General features: G+C 38.8%; 2 protein-coding genes across 2 annotated transcripts; both read right to left on the minus strand.

Annotated features, from left to right (window-relative positions):
* Positions 1–1,318: 1,318 nt before the first annotated feature.
* Positions 1,319–13,019, minus strand: lss (lanosterol synthase (2,3-oxidosqualene-lanosterol cyclase)). Its single transcript, XM_046845961.1, has 22 exons — positions 12,870–13,019; positions 12,533–12,701; positions 9,415–9,553; positions 9,214–9,322; positions 8,833–8,954; positions 8,657–8,753; positions 8,422–8,557; positions 7,563–7,671; positions 6,409–6,527; positions 5,813–5,910; positions 5,669–5,696; positions 5,523–5,579; positions 5,281–5,352; positions 4,936–4,986; positions 4,698–4,847; positions 4,521–4,617; positions 4,166–4,271; positions 4,003–4,068; positions 3,530–3,619; positions 3,276–3,446; positions 2,434–2,512; positions 1,319–1,730 (listed from the first exon to the last, which is right to left on the minus strand). Exons 1-22 carry the CDS (start codon positions 12,881–12,883, stop codon positions 1,584–1,586), a joined length of 2,226 nt encoding a protein of 741 aa, XP_046701917.1. The 5' UTR covers positions 12,884–13,019; the 3' UTR covers positions 1,319–1,583.
* A 254-nt stretch (positions 13,020–13,273) lies between these two features.
* Positions 13,274–25,512, minus strand: LOC124382703 (minichromosome maintenance complex component 3 associated protein). The gene is given in 29 exon segments (XM_046844869.1): positions 13,274–13,876; positions 14,136–14,283; positions 14,421–14,609; positions 14,949–15,078; positions 15,201–15,458; positions 15,571–15,961; positions 16,049–16,146; positions 16,326–16,584; positions 16,806–16,959; positions 17,068–17,193; positions 17,278–17,346; positions 17,454–17,651; positions 17,744–17,896; positions 18,096–18,209; positions 18,408–18,539; positions 18,890–18,990; positions 19,113–19,363; positions 19,567–19,790; positions 20,496–20,656; positions 20,896–21,058; positions 21,190–21,458; positions 21,692–21,889; positions 22,099–22,238; positions 22,328–22,527; positions 22,741–22,885; positions 22,974–23,055; positions 23,171–23,409; positions 23,507–24,193; positions 24,196–25,512. Coding segments are annotated over 29 exon segments (6,222 nt in total). The 5' UTR covers positions 24,968–25,512; the 3' UTR covers positions 13,274–13,705.
* Between the last annotated feature and the right edge of the window lie 28 nt (positions 25,513–25,540).

Raw genomic sequence — 25,540 nt, forward strand, 5'->3', positions numbered from 1 at the left:
CTATTAATCTTGAATTAATGCTTGAACTGTATAAAGAGATCGCCACGCAACAAATGTATTTACTTTGTGTGTTACTTTGGAAAGTCACTTCATATCTTGGCCTTCAGTAGAGTTGAGGTGTTGGGTGTGTCCCATTTACTGATTATTCCTGAAAAACCAATCCCAGGAACAGCCAGAAAGACTGACATGAAAACAAGTGGGGGAGAAAACCTACAACAGAGATTACAACAGGAACCTTTCTTTAAAAATAAAATAAAAAGAATAATAAATAAAAAAGAAATCGCATCCTGCACCTTGTAGCAGCCTTATGACCAAAACAAATTCCTCACAAAAGCAGTGGAAAATCATTTTCTGAACTTATGCTTTAATTTACTTGCAGTCCCCTCCAAAAGTATTGGAACAACAAAGCCACTTGTTTTGCAGACTGTAAACTAAACATGGGCAACAAGAAAAACCTGTCAGTCACATGTTCTAATATTTGTGACCACTTGGCGTGTCCAAACAAATGGTGGCTTTTTTTTTTAAAGTAGTGACATGCCTGCATGTAAAGCTAAACATTTATCTTCTCATGCTCAGCTTTTGAGCTCAAACCATGAATGTGTTCAATGTATAGCAATGTACTCTGTTTCAATACTTTCAGTAAGGACTGTATACAAAATACTGTAGAAGTATAAACAAACTGGTTTAATCATCAGCATGTTGCGAAAAAATGACGCGTTTATCCAGAGGAGCTGAATAAAGCGAAAGTATGACAACTTAAGCTCTGTACACACTTTACAAGCTTTAGCACAAACAAGAATTAAAGCATGATAATATCTATAGCAATGGTTCTAAAAGGGGAGTGTGAGGATTATTAGTGGTCTGTGATTTTCATTTTAGTTTTGGCAGAAATAATATATAATAATATTTATTATTAATTCACTTAAATTGAATGGGCTCAATCCAAACCTTAAGTGAAAACTAAGCAGGTATATACTGTATATAATGTCATTTTCATGTACTCATTTAAATAACCATTATTCAATGGTGTGTGTGTGTGTGTGTGTGTGTGTGTATGTACATCAGTGACCATGCTTATATCCATTTTTATAAGTGTGAGGATTTATGAGTGTGTGAAAGTGGGAAGGATGCAGAATAATATATGTAGATGCTTGTAATAAGCACAGAATTTACTTAAAAGACCCAAAAATTTACATATTTGATTTTACTATACTTGCATTCATTTAAGCCTATATATTTCAGATATCTGCTACTACAGTCTCTGTTCATTAACAATGACATGAAATTGGTTTGTAATAGAATGTTGACATGACATAAATGTTTTTTGGACATTTATTTGACAGAGCTGAGTAACCGAATGGGAAATCTCAGGACCGTACTACATAATACTATATAAAGAAATTTTTATTTTTCAAAAATACAGTTTAATTACAAAGATCAATTATTTGACTAAATTTTTTTAAAGCCAAACCACTGCAATCTCAAAAGAGCTTTACTGACTGATCAGTCCTAAAAGCAGCACACTGGTTTGTACGGAAGTGAAATTTTCACCAGGCAAATAATTAAATGAAACTCTTTACAAATCATTTTGCAGCGCTTCCAAGTTTCCTAGCAAGTGAGCTGGAGGGGTAAAGACGTGAGAATCTGCCCAGAGTCCAAACTGAAAACACGTTTCTGTAGGACGTGTAACTGATAGCACAGCTCTTGTTAAAAACACCAGAGATGTTCTCCTGGAAATAGAGGAAAAAAAACATTTATATTGGTGTATTCCACTAATATTCCTAAATCTTCAGCTACATTTAAGTCCTTGCAGGCAAAGGTTCAGATAGGTAAATAAAACGACTGAATGGTGATAACAGTTACATTAAATGATAATTAATTAATTAATTAATAATGGATAGTTTTGTCTTGTGATAAAAGCGTATCTACAAGAGTGAAAGGGAAAGTTTACAGGACTGTGGTGAGACCTGCGATGTTGTATGGTTTAGAGGCAGTGGCATTGAGTAAAAGACATGAGGTGAAGCTGGAGGTAGCAGAGCTGAAGATGTTGAGGTTTTCTTTGGGAGTGACGAGGATGGACAGGATTAGAAATGAGTTTATTAGAGGGACAGCGCATGTAGGAAGTTTCGGAGACAAGGTGAGTGAGGCGAGATTGAGATGGATTTGGACATGTGCAGAGGAGGGACATTTGTCACATCCCCTACAGTATTTCAGTGTTTAGTTTGATAACCAGAAATACTTCACTATCAGATGAAAGCTTGTCTATATCATCATCATGAACCATAATCTATTTACAAGGACAGGTGATTTACAAGGACAGGTGAGTGAAACAACTGCATATCACTTTAAATACAAAAAAATTTATTTTTTACTCCAATGTGACAGAATATTTGTGTTAAACACAAATTAAAGACATGGAAAAGAAGAACTCACTTGTGGCCAATCTCCATTGGGAAGCTGCTTGTCAATCAAAACTTGTATTCCACGCTCAATGACGATGATGTCAGGGTACCTGTTGTATAAAAAACATGTATAAAACATGTAAAAAAAAAACCTACATTTTGAAAATGCTTATGAAAAGATGTGGAAGCCCTGCAGATCTGTCAGATTAAAACTATGGGCAGATTATTCTGTCAGGGTGTGTGACTGGGTGGAAGAACCCAAATGCAGGATGCAAGCAGAGTTCAAAAATACAATCTTTAATATGGGTAAGGAGCAGAGCAGAAATTCCCCACTGTCCAAAAACTTGTGAATTCTCAAAAACCCAGCATAGAGTCTGAGAACAGAATAAACAATAAACATATTCAAAACTGGAGACCAGGAGAAGCATAGAAAGAGCACAGTTTGAAAAACAGTCTGAGATCCGAAAGCCAGGAGACAGAGCAAAGCAGGGAAAACCAAAATCAGAAATCAACAAACAGTCCAAAATCCAAGTGCCAGCAAACAGAGCAAAATAGAGCCAGAGCAAAAAACCACAAACCAAAAAGTCCAGAGTTCAACCCGGAGCAGAGGCAGAGCAGAGCAGAGCAGGGGTCAGGGTCAGTATCAGGAACTGGATCAGGATCAGGAGTAGGGAGCAGAAGAGGCAGGGTGGCAAGAGAACTCATAGGGACTTAGGAAGCCAGTGAGATAATCTGGCCTTTGCTAAAGTCTTGTTGTCCTTAAATATTGGGTGGCGCGGGAAAACGGCAAGATGGAAACGTGTGCCGTGAAACCGGAAGTGTGTGCCGCGAAACCGGAAGGTCCTGACATATGGAGCACACAGTGACTATTACCTGACTGCCATCAGACCCAGCAGAGCCCAGCAGGTGTTATGAATCTGGGAATTTTGACTTTGGACATAGCACCTCTGCTCACACGACTCAAAATCCTCTCCCCAACCTCCATCCTCCATCTGCTTAGAGAGCAGGAAGTCACAGGCACGCCTCACTTCGGCACATACCTGCCTGAAACAGAAAACATGCATATACTCATATCACTCACTAAACATGTGACTTTATGACATGTGCTTTATCTGTCTGAATCATACCCATCATATCCATCCTGGAAAACATGACCCATGCATGCGAAAGCCTCCAAACCAAACCATACTCCATATGTAAAGCACACACCCCATGACCTGAAAAGGACCCGCAAACAACACAATATGTTATGCCACATTAATTGAACATAGCATAATAGTGTCTGATATTATATTATGCATTTGTTCTAAGGACCATTGGTTCTTAAAGTGGGGTCCATGAAGCATAGCCTGTAATTTATGTATTTATTTAATTTATCAGTGTCAGTATCAAAATTACTATATTTATTATGGACTTATTACATTCCTTAATCTTTAAATAATGTGTGTGTTTAGTAGGTGAAAAGGAGCAAGAATTGTTATTATTATTAAAATAATACAAAAACAATTAAATAAAGAAATATTATTATATCTGTGTGTGTGTGTGTGTGTGTGTGTGTGTGTGTGTGTGTGTGTGTGTGTGTGTGTGTTCAAATGCCTACCCTTCCCATGAACCATCAGGCTTTTGCATCCTTCGGCAATAGTCAAGTCCCTGCTGAAGTGTACTCCTACAAGGACACATTACAGCTCATTACATAACGTCATGTCAAAGTCATGACATCATGTTGAATTTCATTAAGATGATCATAGAGGGTTACTAGGTACCTAATCTCCTGTGCTCTGTGCTCAGGATAAGCATGGTGGAAGTGCTTCAGAGCTTGCATCACAGCAGATGTGCACTCCACATAGGTGTAGTCGATCATGATATCACCTGTGACACCACCAGGACACAAAGTAAACAAATGAATAAACAAATGAATAAACAAATGTTTAAAAAATATATATTTTATAAAATTTTAAACCAAAGGGAGTGAAAAATTAAAATAAAAATAATTTTTAAAACATAAAAATCTTTAACATCATCTATACAGTAATGACCTACAAATAAACTGTAATTATAATGGATGATTATTTTTGGTCATGATCCATCTAACAGGGCTTTTTCATCACGTTTGCTCACCAAACACCTCTGATGGGTTGAGTAGCTCCAGCAGTTTCCCTCCACGTTTAGTTTCATATGTAGCAAAGCCACCATCAGAATTTCTCATGCTTAAAAGCTGAAAGACACAGCTAAAGTAAAGGACAACCGTAGACTTTAAATAACAAAGCAAATGTTGATGTGTTGTTATTGCTGTACCACATTGACTGCATCAAAGAGTCTTTGTGAGGGAATGTGCTCCGAGATGAAACTGCACTGCTCCTGCAGTAACATCACTGACTTCAGGCCCTCTGCTGTGCAGTCAGCTACGATCCAACCACAGTCACGTGTACTAAAGGGAAAGCCGCCCTGATTCAAACACCCGAAACACACAAATAACATTTAGTTACACTAAAGGACATTTCATGGGTTAAAATCGAATGTAAGCTATCAGTACCTTGTTCATTTGCCTGTAATACTTCTTGTAGTCTGGGGGATTTTCTTTAACCTGGATTAATAAAAAAAATTATATTCTGAATGCAACAAAACACCAACCGGACCATCATCTCACTATAACTATTATGACTATCTTTACAACAACTGTTACAACAACTATTACTACGAAGATAATTAAGAAGATGTATAGAATTCTATAGCAGCTGCCACACAAATTGTACGTTTTATGTTTACAAGTAAAAGTTTAACGAGAAGATTAAGATATAATACACATTGATCTGATCTTGATCATGACCTGTTATTGGAATTGTGCCTCATTTAACTGTTATATACGCACTGCTTCTACCTGAGTTATATTTAGGAACTGGTGGGCCTTTATTAAACACTCTGTAAACCTGGGGTCCTTCTGGGCACCTGCCTTTAAAAAAAAAAAAAAAAAAAAAAAAGATTGTGTGAATTTCTACAGTATATACATCCTGACTTACATATATATGTTACATTTTAAAGATGCGGTAACAGTAACACTTATTGATAACATACATAAAGAAGTAATAGGAAGAAAAATACAAACATGTTCATACTAAATACCTCAAGAAATGCTTGTATGGCAAAGGCAGTATCCCATAGCTGAGAACCATTGGTTCCCTGAAGACAAAAAGCAAAAACACCCAACATGAACATGAACCAGCAGATAATCCTATATAGAAAGATCATTTAATAAAGCAGAGACGAACCTGCATCTTCAAGCCATCAAGACCTAGCCTGGGATAAGTATAGACAGGTTATGTTTTTTTTTATATTCAATGTAAGGATAGGATAGGGAGTATTGATGAAAAACAAACAAGCAAACTAATAAACAAACAAATAAATAAACTAACCAAAGGTAGTCTGGAATCCTCGCCACATGCTCCTGGAAGGCAGGTGATGTGGGTCCATCAACATGCCAGCGCACCAACATATTAATGGTTTTTGAGATCTAAGAATGCAGTTGGGATATAAAATAATGTTTTTATACTATAGAAAAAGATCCAATGAAAAGCACTGTGCACTGTGCTAAAAAGGTATTATAAAAAGCAGTAAATACTAAAACCTAGGGTCATATCAGTATTATATCAGCTGGCAGATCGGTTTATCCTGGAGAACTGGATTTGCTTTTTTATTGGATGCAAAACAACTGATTTTTTTCTAAATTAAAGATGAATATGTTATATATTTCAGAAATCTAATTTAATTACCATTTTAGGATATACCTTAAAATATATATCCAGTGCATCCAAAAAGCGTTGCAATGTCATAAATAACAAACATAAGAACAAAAGTTTTACAATGCAAGAACATCAGAGCAAAATGACACGTGTCTATTTTGTACACTTTAAAGCGAAAAGTGTGTATTTCGGCATTGGTAACATGAAACAGTTTTATTTAGAACATAAAACACATAGGCTTTCATCTTTCATAACAACATTCAACTTACCGGCCCGATGCTAATGCACTTTGTAAAGCGATCGTCTGCTTGGATATGATCGTACAGTTCCTTCACAGCCTTTCCTCTCAATGCAGTACTGTGATGTGCCTCATATAGGTTCAGCATTGCTATGAATTACAGTTCAAGTCTAAAACTTTACTGAAAATCAAAGTTATATATATTGCCTAAAGTACTGGGTCACCTGACCTGCTATATGTGGTTCTTTTCCAAACTGTTACCACAAAGTTTCTCTCCACATCCCGAGGCATCCTGAGGTTGCTCCAGCCCCAGTCACTTACCACCTAATGGGATCCCGAACCATCTAGAGAAGTACCAGTGCCAGTTGGATCCCACTTCATGTGGAGTTTTGACATTAGACCTCCTGGAGTGTTTAAAGGCTCTGGCATGGAGAAGCTGGTGTTGGATCTGTGATGTATTGATTAAAGATTATAATCACACTTTTGATATCACCCAGATGAGGATGGGTTTCCCTTTTGAGTCTGCTTCCTCTCAAGGTTTCTTCCTCATAACATCTAAGGGAGTTTTTCCTTGCCACAGTCACCATGGCTGCTCATCAGGGATAAATGCACATCATTCATCTTAACTGTTTGTTGTTTTTTTTTTTTAAGCTGCTTTAAGACAATGTCTGTTGTGAAAAGCACTATAGAAATAAACTTGACTAAGCTGGAGGCACTCGATTGTAAAGGACATTTTTAAATACGCTATAATACAATTTTGCAGTCACTTGAACTTGAACTGGAAACCCAAACCTGTTCCAACATGGCGATGCCCCTGAGCGCCTTGAAGATATGGTTTACATGCTTTGGAGAGGAAGATCTTGAGTGGTCTGCTTTAGAGCGCTGATCTCATCCCTACTGAACACCTTTGGGATGAATTGGAACGCTGACTGCACCCCAGGCCTCCTCACCTACATCAGTACCTGCCTTTCCTGATACCATTGTGGCTCAATTTCTAGTGGAGCATCTTCCCAGAAGATATAAGAGCAAATTGGGATTAAATGTGGAATGCAATGCTCAAAAATCACATACTATACTTATGACCAGGTGACCCAGTACTTTTTGCAATATAGTGTATGTAATATAGTGTATATATATATATATATATATATATATATATATATATAAAAACAAAGCTACACTTACAGTAAGCGACAGTGAGCAGAGTGCTGTGAGGGGTGTACAAGTCTGACGCTGCAACATTGTTCCTTTGAGCTGGCCAGTTAATAGTTGAATAATCTTGGACATACAGTTCCTGTAACAGCAAGTCATGTTTTGTTAATAAACAAATATTAGATATAATATAATAGAACAAACCAAACAGTTCTAGATGTGTATAAAACTAAATTAGTTTTTACCTCATGTACTAGCAAAGATTATCCAGTTAGACTATGGGCAGTATGACAAAAATATGATATAATAATATTTATAAATATTTTTAATGGATACATTTTATGTATCACAATGTATTGGTTTGTCAGAGAAACAGCACCGCTGCATAAAAAGTCTATTAAATTTGAGTACAGTGTTACTTTTATTTAATGTCTGCAGGACTAAAACCTTGTGGCAGGCCGATATGCAAAAGTGAAAGACTGCAAATGTGTGTGCATGGTGTCCTAGGAGGGACAGCTGTGTGTTCCTGCCCCACACTCATTATTCCTGTAACAGGAAGGAGATCTACTGTAACTTCGACCAGGATAAAGATGGTACAGAAGAGATAATACTGAACGAATGAATGGATGGATATATGGAGGGATGCAAAGTAGTAACAGGAGAACCATACCTTAAATATTTTTAAAGATTTTTTTTAAAACTGTTAAGTAACTGATCACAAAGTCAGTATTATATCATATTTGCTCACTGTTAATAGGAGGCACAAAATAATGTGTATAAAATCTGTCAAGTTCTTACTACTTGACATCTGAAAGCACTACTACCCATTCAACAAAGATGTTTAGAGTGTTATTGTAAGGCTCCCCCTACTGGTGTGGTTGTGTACCTGTACCTGTCTCAGGCTGAGCACCAGTGAGTCCTCCTCTGCAGACAATCTGATGGCATAACAGTAGCTCATGGGAAGGTAGACCTGCCTGCAGTGGCACCACAAAGTGGACGGGTGTGCCGGTATCCAAGTTGGAAACAGCCTGAAATCAGTAGATATGTGTTTTGTGTGTGTGTGTGTGCAATGTCATGTGTCATTGTGGATAAAAAAAAGGTTATATAATGATATAATGTGTCTGTACCACATCTCTGGAAAGAGTGTGTTCATCCCTTCCCAGCTGTACACATTGAGGATGGCCAACCAGAACTTTCCCCAAGACGGTATACCCACAGCACCTCCTGTAAGGGTAAAGATGCATTTCACATTGCATTTCTTTCCTGATAACAATTATGCAGTTTTTTTTATATGACCTTAGACCTTTGCTGTGTAAGTTGTTCCTTGCCCGAACCATGTCTGGGTCATCAGGCCCAACTCCCATTATTCTCAGTGTGGTGTAATTAAGAGCTGTGCCAAATACAGTTGACTTGTCTTCTACATGTCTGGAAAAATAATGCGAACAGATATAATTAGAAACTGACAATTTTTAACAAAAAAAAAAAAAAAAAAAAAAAAGTATACCTTTTAAAATGTCAGATGATTAAACCGTTTCAAACAATGATTTGTCATTCGGTCATTTTTATATATAATACTTAGAATATAATTTCAACTATTTTCATGTAGTTAAGGCTACTTTTCAGAAAATGTAGAACATTTTATCTATTTTTTTTTATATTAATTAAAGTCAAAAGCCAAACTTACAAACCCCAGCCACCATCTGGTAGCTGAACTGAACGCAGATACCTAACCATCTCCTTTTTCCAGGCTTCTGATAAAGGGATTTTAGCAACATGGCAGGTTATGAGAAGACCTGCATGAAAACAAAATATTCATCACTTGATTAAATTTTTGAGGAAACACACACAAAAAAGTTATTGTCTATAAAAATGTACTTTGTTGTACCTGGAAGCAAGAAAAGTGGTCCTCCATAGTCTCCAGCCCAGTGGCCATCCTCAGCCTGAAGACCGCTATAAAACTCCATCCCTTTATGAGCGGCTTCACCTGCTGTCTGAGCTGCTGGGGAAGCTGAGACAAACTTACTCTAAGGGGAACAAGACATACATTTAAAGTCAAGCATCAATCACAGCTTGCTGTGACTATAGGGACTTTAGTTTGTTAGTCCATATGCACCATAGTCACCTAACCTTTATTATGAAGTTGGAACAAGTTCAAAGCAAGTGGCCAGTTTGGATCCTGCATGATTGAGTCTTTCTGTGACTAATATACAGAGATATACAGAAAATTTGAGTGCTAACAGGCATTTGGTTGTAAATTCAAGATTGTTTCATTTATGTAGCTCCTTTGACATCTTTACAGACATCTGGATTTACATTTGGATCACTTATGCAAGCCAGAGGTGACAGCTGTACAGTGGGGGAAATAATTATTTACCCCCTCACAAAGAAATAAACAGTATAGAATTTTTATAGTAGGTTTATTTTAACAGAAAGAGATAAATAATAAATTAATATTATATATACATTATATAATATAATGTATAAATATATATGATATAAATTCGTCCTGTCCCTTTGAAAAAGAACTCCTAATATCAACTCGTTATGTGTATAAAAAAACACCCGTCACAGAATCAACCTCTTGCATGGAAAACCTCTCCACCCCCATGGGCAAGACTGTCAAAGGATGTCAGGGGCAAGATTGTAGACCTGCACAAGGCTGGAATGGGCTACAAGACCATCAGCAAAAAGCATGGTGAGAAAGAGACCACTGTTGCCGCAGTAATTCGAGGATGGAAGAAATACAAGATAAGTCAATCGCCCATACTCTGGAGCTCCATGCAAAATCTCACCTCATGGTGTAAGGATGATTCTGAGGAAGGTGAGGGATCAGTCCAGAATTACACAGTAGGAGCTTGTTAATGATCTCAAGGGAGCTGGGACCACAGTCACCAAGAAAACCATTGGTAACACACCAAGGTCTCTCTGTTTAAGGATGCACATGAACATGCCCATCTGATGTTTGCTAATGAACACCTGAATGATTCAGAGAAGGTTTAGGAGAATGTGATGTGGTCATATTAGATAAAAAAATAAGCTCTTTGGCATCATCTCGATTCGGCATTTTTAGAGGTAAAGAAATGCAGAATAAGACCCCAAGAACACCATCCCCACTGTCAAACATGGAGGAGGAAACATTCTGCTTTAGTGCTGTTTCTCTGCTAAGGGTACAGGAAGGCTTCACCACACGAACGGGGCCATGCACTGTAGAATCTTGGATGAGAACCTTCTGGCCTTAGCCAAAACACTGGTCGTGGGTCATGGATGGGTCTTTCATCATGACAATGACCCAGAAGATACAGCAAAGGCAACAATCTGGTGGTCTTGTAGCCCATTCCAGTCTTGTGCAGGTCTACAATCTTGTCCCTGACATCCTTAATTTATAACCTTTCTTTAATTTTTTTTATTTTTTATGAATTTCTTTATATAGTCTTTCTCACTCTCTGTTAAAATATACCTACCATAAAAAACCTAGAAAATGTATTTCTTTGTAAGGGGGTAAATTCACAAAATCAGCAGGGGATCAAATAATAATTTCCCAAGTATTTATCCAAGTAAAATTGTATTAAAGTGAATTGAAATGTTATCAGTAACATCATTTTGGTATTTACAGTTTATCTCAGTTACTCAAAATCCTCAGTTCATCAATCAAAAGTAAATATTTGTGTCAATGAACATCTCATTCCCATCAGAATGACAAGTCCTTTTGTCACTGTTCACAAACAAGATCGTCAAAATGTTTAGTCATGTTGTCAGTAAAACGGTGCCCAGTTTCAGTATTTTCTGATATAAACTATGGTTTGGATTACAGTTATGGAAAAGGCTGAATTTCTTCTTCATGACATCTATGAATTTCAGCAGCACAAATTGATTTATTTGATTGCATATTTGATTTCTATTGATGGCACGAGACCGAACAGGATTCACACTTTTACTGTACTGTACTGGTGTTTGTTCGGTTCTTGGTTGTTCATCCATTTTTAAGAAATTGTAATTCTGTGTTTCGTTCTGTTGCCAAATTGAAGGTTCACATGATTCACATTTTACCTTTTTAAGAGAAATAGTTGATAATTGGTTGATCTGATGCCATTCACTCGCCTTCATTAGTAACATTAAAGACACATTAAAAAAAAATATAATAGTATAATAATATATAATAATAATAATAGTAGAAATTTAAGTTTGACAGACGATGACAACTGGTTAAACAATTTTGCGTTCAATAAACCCCGAGATGTTTTGGGGGTTGAGAATATTAAGATGAAACCAGTATAATATATTTTGATCAACATGACAATCAACTGATATTGTAGGAAACAGCAGACAATTGCACACAATCAATTAAACATATGTACCAAAGCATTCGCAATTTGATCAAAGCAACGGGAAACGCTTCTGTGATGTACACAAGTGACTACATGATGAGGTTAAACAAGTAGTTTTAAGAATTTCATTTCTGATCTTAGAAACGCTCCAAAGCAACTAAGAAAAACTGTGATCTGATGTGCAAAACTAATTCATAGTAAACACACTGAGTTCATTAAGTAAAATACAATTATTATCCATTATCCATTATTATCAAACTTTTATCCATGTAGCATTATTACAGACAATAATAATAATAATAATTCGCAAGTGATCAACAGTTTCTGAAATTCTCTAACTGGCCAGTTGGTACCAACATCCATACCTTCATGACATGGTCAAAGTTAGAAACATTTTTCTCCCAATCTGATGTTGGAAGTAAACATCAACTGAAACTCCAAACCTCAACCTGCATGATTTTATGCATTGTGCTGCTGACACGTGATTACCTAATTATAACATTTTATGAATATTCAGGTGTGTGTATATGAATCATTTTGAAAATTACATCAGCATCTGTAAAGCCTCAAACATGTCCATCGAGATGTTAATGATGTGACATGTCTAATCCTCTCCCCGTCCCTTAGAGCCGTGTCCCCTTTTACCCTGAAGTAGATAGTGGTACTTCTTCTGCGTACCGTCTCAAGACCCACAGAGTGAGCTTCCAAGAAGTTCTGCTCCCTCTCCTCAGTGTCTCCATCCTCCAGGTATTTCCATGTCTGCCTTCCTTCCACATTACTGAGCCTCCAGTTGGTCAGCTCGGTCACTGCTGTGGTCTTATAGGGACCCCCTCTTCTCCTAACACACCTGGGAGAAAAGCACACACGCACACAATGTGTACATAAACATTCACAAAACACTAACATAATATAATATGGTCAATTACATTTTGGTGGTTCAAGTTGTTTGGCATGTTTGTTTTTTTGCAACATATTTACGCAAAACTGCAATACAGAATCAAACAACACCACTTACGTTCCTTCTGTCATCTTCGCACTGAAAGGTTGAACATCTCCATGAGTTGAAATACTGTCAAATTTCGTCCGATGCTGTCGTTTCTCCCTTTTCTGTGCTATTTTGTGGGAAATGTAGTCCTTTAACAAGCTAACATTTATGAAACTGGAAGTGTGCTAGGCGGCTTCGAACACCATTTCCCACAATGCTCGCTGGTGCCTTCCGAGCAAGTTTTACAGTGGAGAGACCTGACCAGAGGACTCATCAGCCAATCACAAGTAGTGTGGGCGGGGAAATGGGCGTGGTATTCAAATTTTTCACCCACGCTGGTGCACGATCAAAACAAATTACAATACAAGCAGTTTTTTTTTTCTTTTTAATGTTTTCCCTTCATTCCTAGACAGAACAAACAATAGGAAGCGGCAAACATTTTTTTAAACTTTATTACAATATGCTCAAATGTATCCAGAAAATCTCAACATTATGCATTAAACATGGCCAATAATTTTATTTAAGTCCATCACACAAACAGATTTAAGAAATGCACACAAATGTAAGGAAAAACAAATCTGATGGCTTATTTTAAAACTAATTTATTAACCTAAAAAAAAAACCAACAGTGTTTAAAAATATAACATTTAAAACAAAAAGGAGGGGTGGGAAATAACACTTTCAAGTCCTTTACAAAATATATCATGACCATAGTAAGATGAGTTTCTATAGTATTATTAGGCTCCCCGTTCATTTCTGCACTCAAAAGAACCTTAAATATTGATAAAATATTGTCAGTATAAGAAATATTTATTATTTATCATGCAGCATCTCAGTTATAACAGTAGCAGGAAAAAAAGCATTGCTCAATCCTCTATAATCTCCAGTAGGCTGTTTAGCTTCAGACTGCATGCCAGCTCCTCCTCTCGATTTGCTATCACCAGTCTATTGAGCTCTTTCAGTCGTTGTGTTAGAGACACAGGTCCCTTTTTTCTATTAGCGGAAGCCACTGCAGCAGGGTCTTCAATTTCTGCTTCCTGAAACAAATGCAGAGAAATGACGTCTATGTAAAATAACGAAACTATATGGTACAATTTAAATGCAATACAACAAAAAAATAGCTGTAATATGGTTTTCTTTTTAAAACGAGTGGCTCATAAATATCAGTTATGCCAGAAATTTTAGTCAGATCTTCTTTTCAATCTTATTTTGAATTGTGGTGAATTCTCCACCAATGCAGCAGGGCTAGATCCTGCAGTTAGGCCGATAATAATAAAAATACAACTAATGAATTACCTGTGTGATGCAGGCAGCACGTGCACTGGGATGCTGTTTGGGAAGAAGAAACTTGGGCATGGATAACAATGTGGAAGGCACAAACAGAGGTATGGAGACTGAGTCCAGAGGATCCACTTCTAACCAACGTTGCAGCTTTTCTTCAAACCTGAACATGCCATAGAAATGTTAGCACTTTTATCCAAAAGTAAAAGATCAGCTATTTACAGGTTGTGTGCATAAAATCCTTCAGAAAAGTACACTGTCGATTTTCGTTTCAAGTTTCAAAGACTTTCAATGACTAACCTCTGACTTTGAGCCTTTTCCTGCTGAATGCTAGAGAGCAGTTTTTGAGGTAACAGCTCCTGAGGTGAAGGAGTGTGTGAGATGTCTAACACAGAGGACTTCTCCCCTGTCTCTATCACACTCTGGAACAGTTTGTGTCTGGGAAACCATGCTGCTGATGTTAGAATGGGCGTGGAGCTCAGCTTTGACCTGGGAGAAAACAAATGAGTTTTTGGCAAGTGATAAGTGATGTGTACTGGAAACTGTAAGGTATGAGCCAATAAGGCCAGTTTCGTAGTGTAATCTAATAGTGTAAGCGTAACATGACTGTCTGTCCAATATGCAATCAATCAGTCCAATTAGTGATGCAACAACGAAGCATTCACCCCATTGCTCTGAGATCTTTAGTCTAAAAACTGACCATGTCACAAACTGGTGGTGCTTGGGGTGGTGTGAACAATGGCACACAAACAGTCAAACCACAGCTACACTAGCCATGGAACCAGGTTAGGAGTGTCCAGTGTTTTGTTCCCACTCTCAGATACTTACCTTACTGTGTTCTGCTGCTTCTCTGTGTGAGTGCGTCTCTCTGCTGCTACCCAGCTTTCTGGAGGAACAAAGTCTTTAAGCTGCTCTTTGTAGTAGTACACCAAAACCTCTCCTTTGTCAGTGAAAGCGTCTATAACAGACAGAAAAACAGCATAAACAGGTATTGAAGAATCCAATTCTAAATAAGTAAAGCGACGATTCAGAGAGCATTTGTATCTCCATTTTAAAAAGAACAAATTACTCGGTCCTTACCCGCTACTACTGGACTTTCAGCTATATGCCAGTCTCTCAGCCGGTGCTCTATGCAAAGGATCAAAATGTCATCCCAGGGTAGGTTATTAAAAGAAGGCCCATCACACTCCTCATCCTCACAGTCTCGTCGCACGTGTTGAGCACGTACTCTTGCTAGCAGGTGCTCCAGTTGTGACATGAGAAGGGGCTGGCTTTGGGCACAGCTGGGGATCTGAGAGACGTACTCAAATATGCGTGAGCACAAATGGGTCCATGGAGCTAGTAAAAAAGATATTTGTTATAGGCTATACATGTAACTATGTAAAATACAAAAGAATGCCCAATACAGTATAGACACAAAATGGTGCTTTAACCATTTTAACAGACGTACCATTTTTAGGAGGCCACTCCCACTCAGGCATCTGCAGTCTGAGGATTGCTCTTTTCAGCCAGGACAGGTGCTGAGGGGAATTCCAGTCCAGATGTGGTACAAGCTCTCTGTTCTCAGGAAAAGAGAATTCAGGTGGGGGCCAGGAGATTCCAACTAGACTCTCAGAGCTGACCACATCCGCCAGATAGGCCAGCACGGTGTTATAGAGATGGATGACTGCTTCTGGCTCCTGGCATGGCAGATTGGCTTTTGCTCTTTCATGCTTGTCATGAAGGAACCGCTGGTAAAACTCACGACACAGCCCTCTTTCTACAAACTGCAGCAGAGGCTGAGAGGAGAGGACTGTAGAGGCTGGAGAGTGGGCAATCAGCCAGCGAACAGCTTTGGCAATCTAACAAAAAAATCGTACCAAGTTTTAGTTTTGAAGCTACAATATCAATTTAGATTTTCATTGCGTATAAATGAGACAGACACTGACCTGTTTGGATCCTTGCAGATCAGTGACACTACCCGTGAGATGGATAAAGATGTATTCTGAAATCAGCCCATCTTGAACTAATGACTTCAGCTTAAGAACTGTAGATAAAAAATTTAATATCACTCCATTTTAAAATGCTTAAACCTTTTCAGAAATGATAAAGTGATTATAAACAGGCGCAAGCTTATATATATATATATATATATATATATATATATATATATATATATATATATATATATATATATATATATATTCAAATCATGCCAGTATAGACCTTGTTCTAACTTCTGGTCATCGACTTTTTTATCAAGTTGTTCAGGAATGAGCAACACCAGGGGCAGTGCAGTGTTCCATCCGCTGGCTTGCTGGACCTGCTTTAGTTGGAGGAGTGCGGAGAGCAGGGGTACGTCTTCCTCATCCAGCCCACTGCACGGCAGAGCTGGGAGGAGCATCAGCAGGGAGCTGGTACCTAGGAGCTCATTCTGTTCCTCCAGCTGGCTCTGCCCTTCCTCGTTCAGAGGACCATAGCTTACCTGCAGGCAGGTTTTTTGTTTTTAAGTTATAATAATAAACATTATAAATTCCCATTGTAACAAAAGAGAAAACATTTTTTTCCTAAAGACTGCTTGTGCCAGATTTACAAATCTAAAACAAACCAAAATACAATAACATGGATCAGTGCTTTCTGTTGTTCAGATCATAGCGAATGAGTGGGAACACCAAGCACTAATTTGATCTTTATAAGGGGTCTCACCTTTATGCAGAGGTGAACCTTGTGGGTCTTTTGTCCAATATCTCTCAAGCTGTTACTGATGACCAGTGTATTGAGTTTCCCTTCTGACTCTGCCATGCTCTCCTCCATACTTTCCTCACCACCTAGCTTAACTTTAAGCCAATTGGTCAGCGTGCTAAAGAGAAAAATCATAAAAAAACAAAAACAAAAGCATTTTATCTACAAAGTGCACTAAAGTGATCGGGCTCTAGAGTTGGGGAAAACAAGCGCTAGTCTCTCTTACCTGCTCATGTCATTGTCCTGGTCACTGGGAAGCATGAGAGTGGCTTTCCAGAAGATTCTGTCAGGTGGATTAGGAGTGCTTTCGGCCACCAGAGTGGGCAGGTCGAGAGGAGACCACACACGCTCACTGAAGGAATCAAATGAAAATAGGTTATTAAATAGGTCTGACTGACATAGCTGAAGGTACATTTGCCCTATCACAGGTTCTCACCTTAATAACAAATTGTAATAGTAGTCTACTCGCATCTGGCGGATGGTGTCATTTCTTGTTTTTAGTAACCTGCCATCGCAAAGAATCAAATGCAGTTAATAAAAAGTGCAGCACAAAAAGCCATAAATATTAACCTGCATTAAAAAATGTGGACCATGTTAAAATGGTTAGGTCACCTTGTGCAGGACACAACCATGTTCCCTGCATTGCCTAGGCTAATGAGACCTCGAGCAAGTGTGTCCATAGATGGGAAGGATGGGGCACTCGGGACCAAAGCTTTCAGCTTGAAACGTGGATCGACGCAGCATGGGGCTGCAGGGAATCCACGCATCTGCCTCTTCAACTGTCGACGTACTGCAACCACGTCACGCCACCTACACGCATGCGAAACCGTTATTTTCCTTATATACACACAAGGTAATATTTCAAGACAGTGAGATTGACATGATAGTATTATGTTATGCACCTCTTAATAAACTTTTGTATCTGTCGCAATTGTGCATCCAACACCTCTCTGACCAGGCAGGCAATCTCCATGTCTAGTGTTTCCTCCACCAAGTTGTTGCACACCACCTCTGTGCATTGAGCCACACGTGCAGCCTTCTCCTCCTGTGCAAGTCTATGGGAATAACATTCAGAGAAATTCTAAACAAAGAACCTTATATGGTTGTGATGATCCACATAAAGAGGAAATAATGATATAATGAGGTGCCCATAAACCTTTGGTGTGTTGTTACATAGTGTTGAGCAGTTCAAAGTGCAAAATACTTTGAATTCTTTTATCTAATATCGAAAAACATGTTTGATAACAGACTAACTTTATTTCCTTTGCAGCCATTTCCCTGGTGCACTGCGTAAGAACCTCCTCACTGATTTCACCACAAAGCTCTAAGCTCAGCTTGTCCAGGAAGGCCTCTCGTTCCTTTCTCCGCCTGGGGAAAAAAAAAAAAAAAAAAAAAAAAGGACAGACAAAAAGCAAGTAGGATTTAAAAGATGTATTAGGTTTAACATATATTAGGTTTATGACACAATCATGCTGACAAATTGTGATATTTACAAATTCAAGATCAAAATTCTAAAAAAAAAAAAAAACAAGAATTCTCAAAGAGCATGACGGGTAATATATACACCTCTCTTCCTCCAGCCTGCGTTTCTCCTCAGCGATTCGCGCCTTCTCTGCAGTGATCTCTGAAGTAGACAGCTCTCTGAGCATCTGAAAAACCACCTCATTGACCATTGCCTGCAGCTCACTCTCACTCACACTGTAGACAAGAGAGAAAAGCATGTACATATGACATATCGCAATATTAATACAAAGGGGGAAGGAGTAGCTTAGCGGTTAACGTGGGAATTCTGATCGGAAGGATGTGAGTTCAAATCCCAGCACCACCAAGCTACCACTGCTTGACCATTAAGCAAGGCCCCCAAACCTCAAATGCTGATCAAAAATGATCAAAAATGATCAAAAATGCACATTAATTGCGAAATCACGTTGGTGTTCTGATAACGCAACATAGTCAATCAATTAACAATAATAAAATTCAATCAAAAGCCACTCAAACATAAGGGCAGGAATATATTCTAAAGCAATGAAACGTGAGAGTCTTCCTACCTCAAAGCTACAGAGACATACTGAGCACCAGCTTTCGCAACGTCTAAGACTTCATCTGCCAGAATCTCCTCCACCACAGACTCTACTTCAACCATTACATCCTGTAAGAAGAACAGAATGATTCTAATATCGATTTACACATGAAAATTTATTAATAAAGCATTTAAAAAGATAAATAAATTAAAAAGATACTTCTCCCTCAAACCTTATCGTTTGTTCTCACCTGGTCTGAGTAGACTAGTTCTCTCTTTGGAGTTGGGGGCCTGACAGGCTGGGGCTGAGCAATGGGCTGGAACATGAGCTGTGGGTTTACTGGGAGGACTGGTACAACGTGTTGTGAGGACTCCCCAGTGTCTTGTATCACTTCGTGCTGGGCCAGCTCTACCACAGCAGGGGGCTCCATAAACAGCTTTGTCTCAGCCAGCAACTTGGGTTTGAGCTGAGGCCTTGAGTCCAGTTCAACCAGGGGTTTTACTGCAGAACATTATATGATTTTTATAAAGATATTCTCACCAGTAAATACAAAATAATGTTTATCAGTAATAAATGAAAGACAACACAAAGTAAAGAATGATTATAAAGCTTATTTGGGATTAAGTTACAGCTTTCAATCGCAGGTTGCCTTGATTTAGAAAATCATTATTTGATAACTACTACTATAAGGTAAGTTAACCAACCTTTTGTGGCTGTGGGTAATGACTCCAAGGAAGATAAATCCCCCCTGTATTTGTTGTTTGAGTCAAAGCTGCAGACTGGTTTATGCATTGGCGGGTTGGGCAGTGGGCCTCCATTCACAACCTCCCCGATCAGCACGGTTTTCTTCTTCTCAATGGCAACTGACTTCTTTGAAGGAATGGGTAAGTCCGGCTCCTGATATGCAGTACGGCTCAGCTCGACCATGCTAGAGAAATTACACAAAGAAGATTTGTTGAAATTCACATTAAACTCTTCAAAACTGTCAACATTTTGCCAAAACTTCCCAGCAGGAAATAAAAGTCAAATGATACTGAAGCTATCCATTTGGGGGAGACTTTTACTTTATCTTCACTACATTTCAAAGTCAAATATCTTACTACATTTTGCTAAATCAGTCGTTTCTGTTTATTTATTAGTAGATAAAAATGTAGGGTAGAAAACGGCTTGGTGGTATCTACTTACATGCAGTTCAAGCAGAACATTTGGAAAGTAATAAAATATAGAAGAAACTCCTGACTCGAACTTGCCACTTGAACTTATTTGCATGATTTTTTTTTTTTTTTTTTTTTTAAGTAGCTGAAAAGGTTTTGGGCTCATGATAATTGTAATAGATATCAATCAGTGTTTGATTTATTGATATTATTCTATTAATAGATTGCCGTGCTAAGAGTAACAGAGTCTTTTCACATAAACTGAGCTGATTAAGCAAAGATTCTTCTGACAAAAATGAATATAGGAACATTACAGCCATAACAAATCATAGTACTTAAGTACATTTGAAGACAAATAATTTTGTACTTTTACTCAAGTGAAAGTTTAAAAGGGACACTTTTACTGGAGCAATATTTTACCAGCTGTATCTCCACTTTTACTCAACTACATGGTATTTTAAAAGCATAGAGAACATTACCCATCTGCGACGCTAAGTCCGTAAAGCTGCAGAAATTCAGTGGCTTCAGAAGCATTGCGAAACATTAGCATTTGAACCAAGTCTTCCACAGGGAAAATGGTGGATCTCTGAGAGCTTACAGTGAAGGCAACATTCAAGGCTTTCAGTGCAGCACTCCTTACCTATCAAAATAAAATGTAAACAACTATTAATGAAACATGAATGCTTCTAAAAACAAAAAACGAAATTTTTTTTTTTGACGAGATTAATCCAAATACAGTAATCTTAATTCACTTTTGTATTCTGTGGATAGACTTTTATTACGCAGTTCTTACGTTACTCTCCTCCTCCTGTTATCATTGTATTTGACAAAATATTCAAAGTTTTACAGTGTATACTTATTTGCCTGAACTGCACTCACTTGGTTAAAGTATCTGTGAAGAATGCAGCCAGATAGATAAGATGCTGCTTTCACCAACTTGAAGAATCGGACAAAGTTGTTGCTGTTAAGAGCTGAAAAAGCTTGGACTGCAAACTTCACCTCCACAGAGTCACGGACCTCTTTGCGAAACTGCTGAATCTCACTTTTGAGGGGGAAAAAAAACCCATACATATCACTGGCAATGTACAGTACATAGCATTCCTTAAAGTTTGAGCAAAGGATATTTGTCTAACAAATAACTGCAACGTTATTCATTACTATCTAATAGCTTACCGAAGAATATCACCATCGTTGAGTTTAAGCAGAACATTGTACTGGCGGAACTCTGCCTCATTATGGCAATACACCTCCTTGGTTGCCAGGTCTTGATACATCTCTTTCAGACTCTGGAGGCACTTGGTCATGTTCTCATTATTAATCTTGGCATCAAAGGACATCATAGGCTCCTGGCACAGATGATGAGCACAGTGGATGTGAAATCGAGTGCACTTTTCTATTAGAGACACAGTCACTGGGTCACAGAGGTGCTGCTGGGTAATATCCTGTGGAGACAAATAGCATGTCAGTCTACAAAGACTTTTAAAGACTTTATTGTCATTGTAGTGATACAAAGAAATTTGTTTTGGTAGCTTTCAGAGACCAGCAGCAATAAGAAAAGCAAGGATAACCAACAGAATAAACAAAAGATAGTGAGAATAAAAGTAGAAAAAACGTGCTGTGTCAGCTTTTAACACAATCACAAATACAGTTAGAAGGTAGAAGCAGGGAAGCCCACCTTACGAATTCCTCTGGTTCTGTTCCAGACAAAGTCGTACCAGTCTCTGTAGTTCCCCTCACCCTGGTCCATTATCTGTGTGATCAAGTAGTTCATTGTCATGCTTAGAACTGGCAGAGGCCGTAGCTCATGAGAGAGAGGTTCCTCCTGGTCAGCCGAGGACCTGCTGTATTCTTTAACGGCAGCACAATGGTCCACCTGTGAAGCAGAACAGACTGTATTGAATTGCTGGAATTTCAATATGTTCGTTGCCATGCCATGTGAAAGCAGAATGAAATGTGCTGGAAATGGTGGTTTAAATAAACTAATTACCAACAGTGTTGATTAAAAAAAAAAAACATTTAAAATAAAATAAAAAGAGTTTTTCCTTTAGGATTTTTAAATGGGAATATTATCAGAGAACAAACCCTTTCTGCATCAGAAACAAGCTCGAAAACGCTGAGTTGTTTGCGAGTTTCTCTCATGTAGCGCTCCTTCTCTGGGCACATATCCGGACACGTGCCCACAAATACTTTGGACAAGTCCAAGTCCGTTCTCTTTGGCCTCACTGCAAAAAATAAAGCATTCCGTGTTTATTTGCAAGTAAAGCAAAAATAGTATGGACTTACATGTAGCTGAATAACAGTGGTCATTTACACTGGCGAAGAATCTTGTCTCTCTGTTCAAGAAGGCAGTACTTTTCCTCTGCTGTTTCAGCTATTTGACCGATCAGGGGCTGGAGGGATAACGGCATGGCCACTAGTCGCTCTACATTCTGACCCTCTGAGCTTGTATCCTGCTGAGGGTCAATATCAAACTGGAGGGTTTTAGCTACAGAGGACCTCATGGATGGAGATCTGAAAAAAATTAAAACATCAATAATCTTAATGCCAATGTGTACACCACAAAGCAGGAGTAAGAGAGACAGCTTAGCTTAAGTTGAACTGAACCAGTTCTAAGCTGTGTATACGGCTATGCAAGCGCAATTAATATAATTATTTAACAAAACTATTAAAAGAGTAGAAATTTTTTTTTCCAGAACTCTCAAACAGGATCATTTGAGTTTTTACCCCTTAACAAGTGAGGTGCTGACAACAGGGGATCTGGGCAACGGTTTTCGTAATGGGCTGAGGTGAGTGCCCTCTGTCCTCGACTCCTCTTCTGCACAAACCACATCTTTGACTTCTGAAGGTTTCTCTCTTTTTGTGCCTGGGCCTGAATAGGTGAATATGTCATTTACATTTAATTTTTTATACAGAACATTACAAAATATTGAGCTGACAAACACAGCTAAGGCACTCACTTAGTTTCTTTCTTTGCCAAAATATATGCACATCAGTCCCTTGAAAATGTTTCCCCTTCTTTTTTGCTACTGCTGCAGATGCCTAAAAAAAGGTGAACATTAGCATTAGGAATTAACATTAACACCAATTCTGAATAGGCTTAAATGTTACGTGTACATTAGAATATTCTCAAGAATTAGTTTTGATTAAAACGTACGTGATCGTGAAAATGCACGATAGCGAGATTCTTTTCAGGTCTGCAGTACACTCTGTGGACTTTCCCGAAGCGACCAAAATGTTTTTTGACAATGTCTTTCCGGTTGAGGTTGGGTGGGATTCCCTTGCATTGAATGACAGTGCTGGGTTCAGAGGGGGAAAGACTGGCCAGGCTATCGGTGCTGTCTTCACGGGCAACCCTTCGAGATGGGGTACAAGTCTCACCTTCAGGCTCGGAATCTGCAATAATATAAACAGACATGTTTTAGAAAGTTTACTTAGGGTTTACTAAAGTTCACCTGACATCTCGACGTATGATCATCTTATCTAAACTCACCAGGCTTCTCTCCTTTTTCCAGAACATGTCTAATAGGAGCTTGAGGTCTCTGTGGGGTCAGTGGAGCCTCCACATCTGCAACTGGAAGGTCTGGTCTTTCTCCAGGAGCCTTATCAATGGTTCGTGCTTCTTTTTTAGCTGTGCTTCCTGATGTCTTAATTAGACCACTCAATGCATTTATAAAAAGTCCACCTGTAGCTCCACGACTCCTAATAAGGGGACGCTTGGATGGGTGTCTAGGGCCTATAGATTCACCTTGTGCTTCCTCGACTTTGGAACTTTTTCCTTGACTACTATTTGGTTCACTGGGTTCTTCTTTTCGTTTCATGCCCTTCCCAAGATTTGCAAAACCTGCTTCCCCTGAGCTCTCATTTTTCACCTCCGGGTTCTCTTCAGGTTTTGAAACACTAAATGCAAATGATGAGTGGTCAGAAGCCATCTGGGGCTGAATTACTTTTGCTGAGAAGCTAAATGCAGAAGGAGTGCTGGAAATGCTAGTGGACTGAGCAACAGTGGCAATGCTGCTGCTGTTGATAGGATTGGCTGGTTTAGAGAACGCAAACTGGAGAGTGTTTCCACCCATCATTCCACCTGCAGTCTTAGACATGCTAGAAGTTGGAACTGGTGCAGAAGGAACTGCTCCAGGTTTGGAGAAGCTAAAATCCAGAGTGCTTGGTTTTACACTCTGAAAAGTGAGGCACCAGTGGTACCAGGTCGACTGCTGTCTGAACCAACTGTAACTGGTTTAACTGAAACAAAAGACTCAGGACCTGGAAGAGGTTGGGCACTAGGAGGTACTGGACTCGAACTGAAAATAGGTTTGAAGAGCATTTCTGTTTCATTTGAAGAATTAAAGCTAAATTTGGACCCAAAGCCACTTGTCTGTGTATTGCTCTGGCCACTAACAGCAGAAGTTGTAGTAGAAAAAGCCGATGGCTGACCGAAGTTAAGCTGAGAGCCTCCAGTGCCAACAGGATTACTAGGCAGCTGTGAGTTACTGGGGGAAATACCAAATCCAGATGTCTTTTGTCCAAATCCCGAAGCCTGACCAAATCCAGAGGTTGGACCAAACGCTTGCACCTGACCAAAGGCAGGAGTTTGTCCCATAGAAGATGGTGATGCTCCAAATCCAAGTGTTGCCTGACCCAAAGATTGCTGTCCAAAAGCCGGTGCTTGAGAAGAGGATGATTGTCCTAAACCACTACCTTGACCAAAAGCCTGTGGCTGACCAAATGATAACGTCTGGCCAAAAACCGATGGTTGTGCAGATCCTGGAGCAAAAACTGGTGGCTGACTGAAAGCTGAAGGCTGAGCAAACGGTGACTTCTGCCCAAAGCCAATATTCGGTGTAGTGCCGCTTGAACCTTGCTGACCAAGTGACTGGAAGAGGCCACTACCCTGACTGGCATTAGGCGTCTGGAAAGCACCTTGTTGTCTACCAAAGACATTGTTTGTATTCATTTTGAATGAATGTAGACAGGAATATAATTTTACACTAAAATACCCTATAACAGACAGGAGTAGTATCAGACTACTGGTTCACAATATACTCCATGAGCTGCGTTACTTCACACACATAGAGCTTGATTAACAAAGTTCAACCTCAAGTAGAAACTTTGTGAACATTATTTATCTATAACGTCACAGGAGTGGAAAAAACTAGTCAGCCAAATACACTCAGGTTCATTATAAGGCAGCTAAACAACCATCAGCATAATCCTGGCAGCCAAATGATTTTAGTTAGCTTACTCACTGCACGGATCGCAATACAAAACTGTAGCAATTATCCTGGTAAAATTACACACGTGCTGTCAAAACATCCCCATCTTTACACGTGTGGTTTTTAAGGCATTAGCAAAACCCCTTTCTTTAGCAAACAACAGCGGACAAGAGCAAGTACTTCTTCTTCTTCTTCTTCGTTGTTGTTGTTGTTGTAATGGCGGGTTTGTTCCGTATCTCCTACAACACTACTGCCCCCATGCTTCTGGAGGAGGAACGACTATCGACGTCTGCTTCTTTTTCTTTGATAGTTTA

Source organism: Silurus meridionalis, chromosome 3, assembly GCF_014805685.1.
Source record: "Silurus meridionalis isolate SWU-2019-XX chromosome 3, ASM1480568v1, whole genome shotgun sequence".
Classification (NCBI taxonomy): Eukaryota; Metazoa; Chordata; class Actinopteri; order Siluriformes; family Siluridae; genus Silurus; species Silurus meridionalis.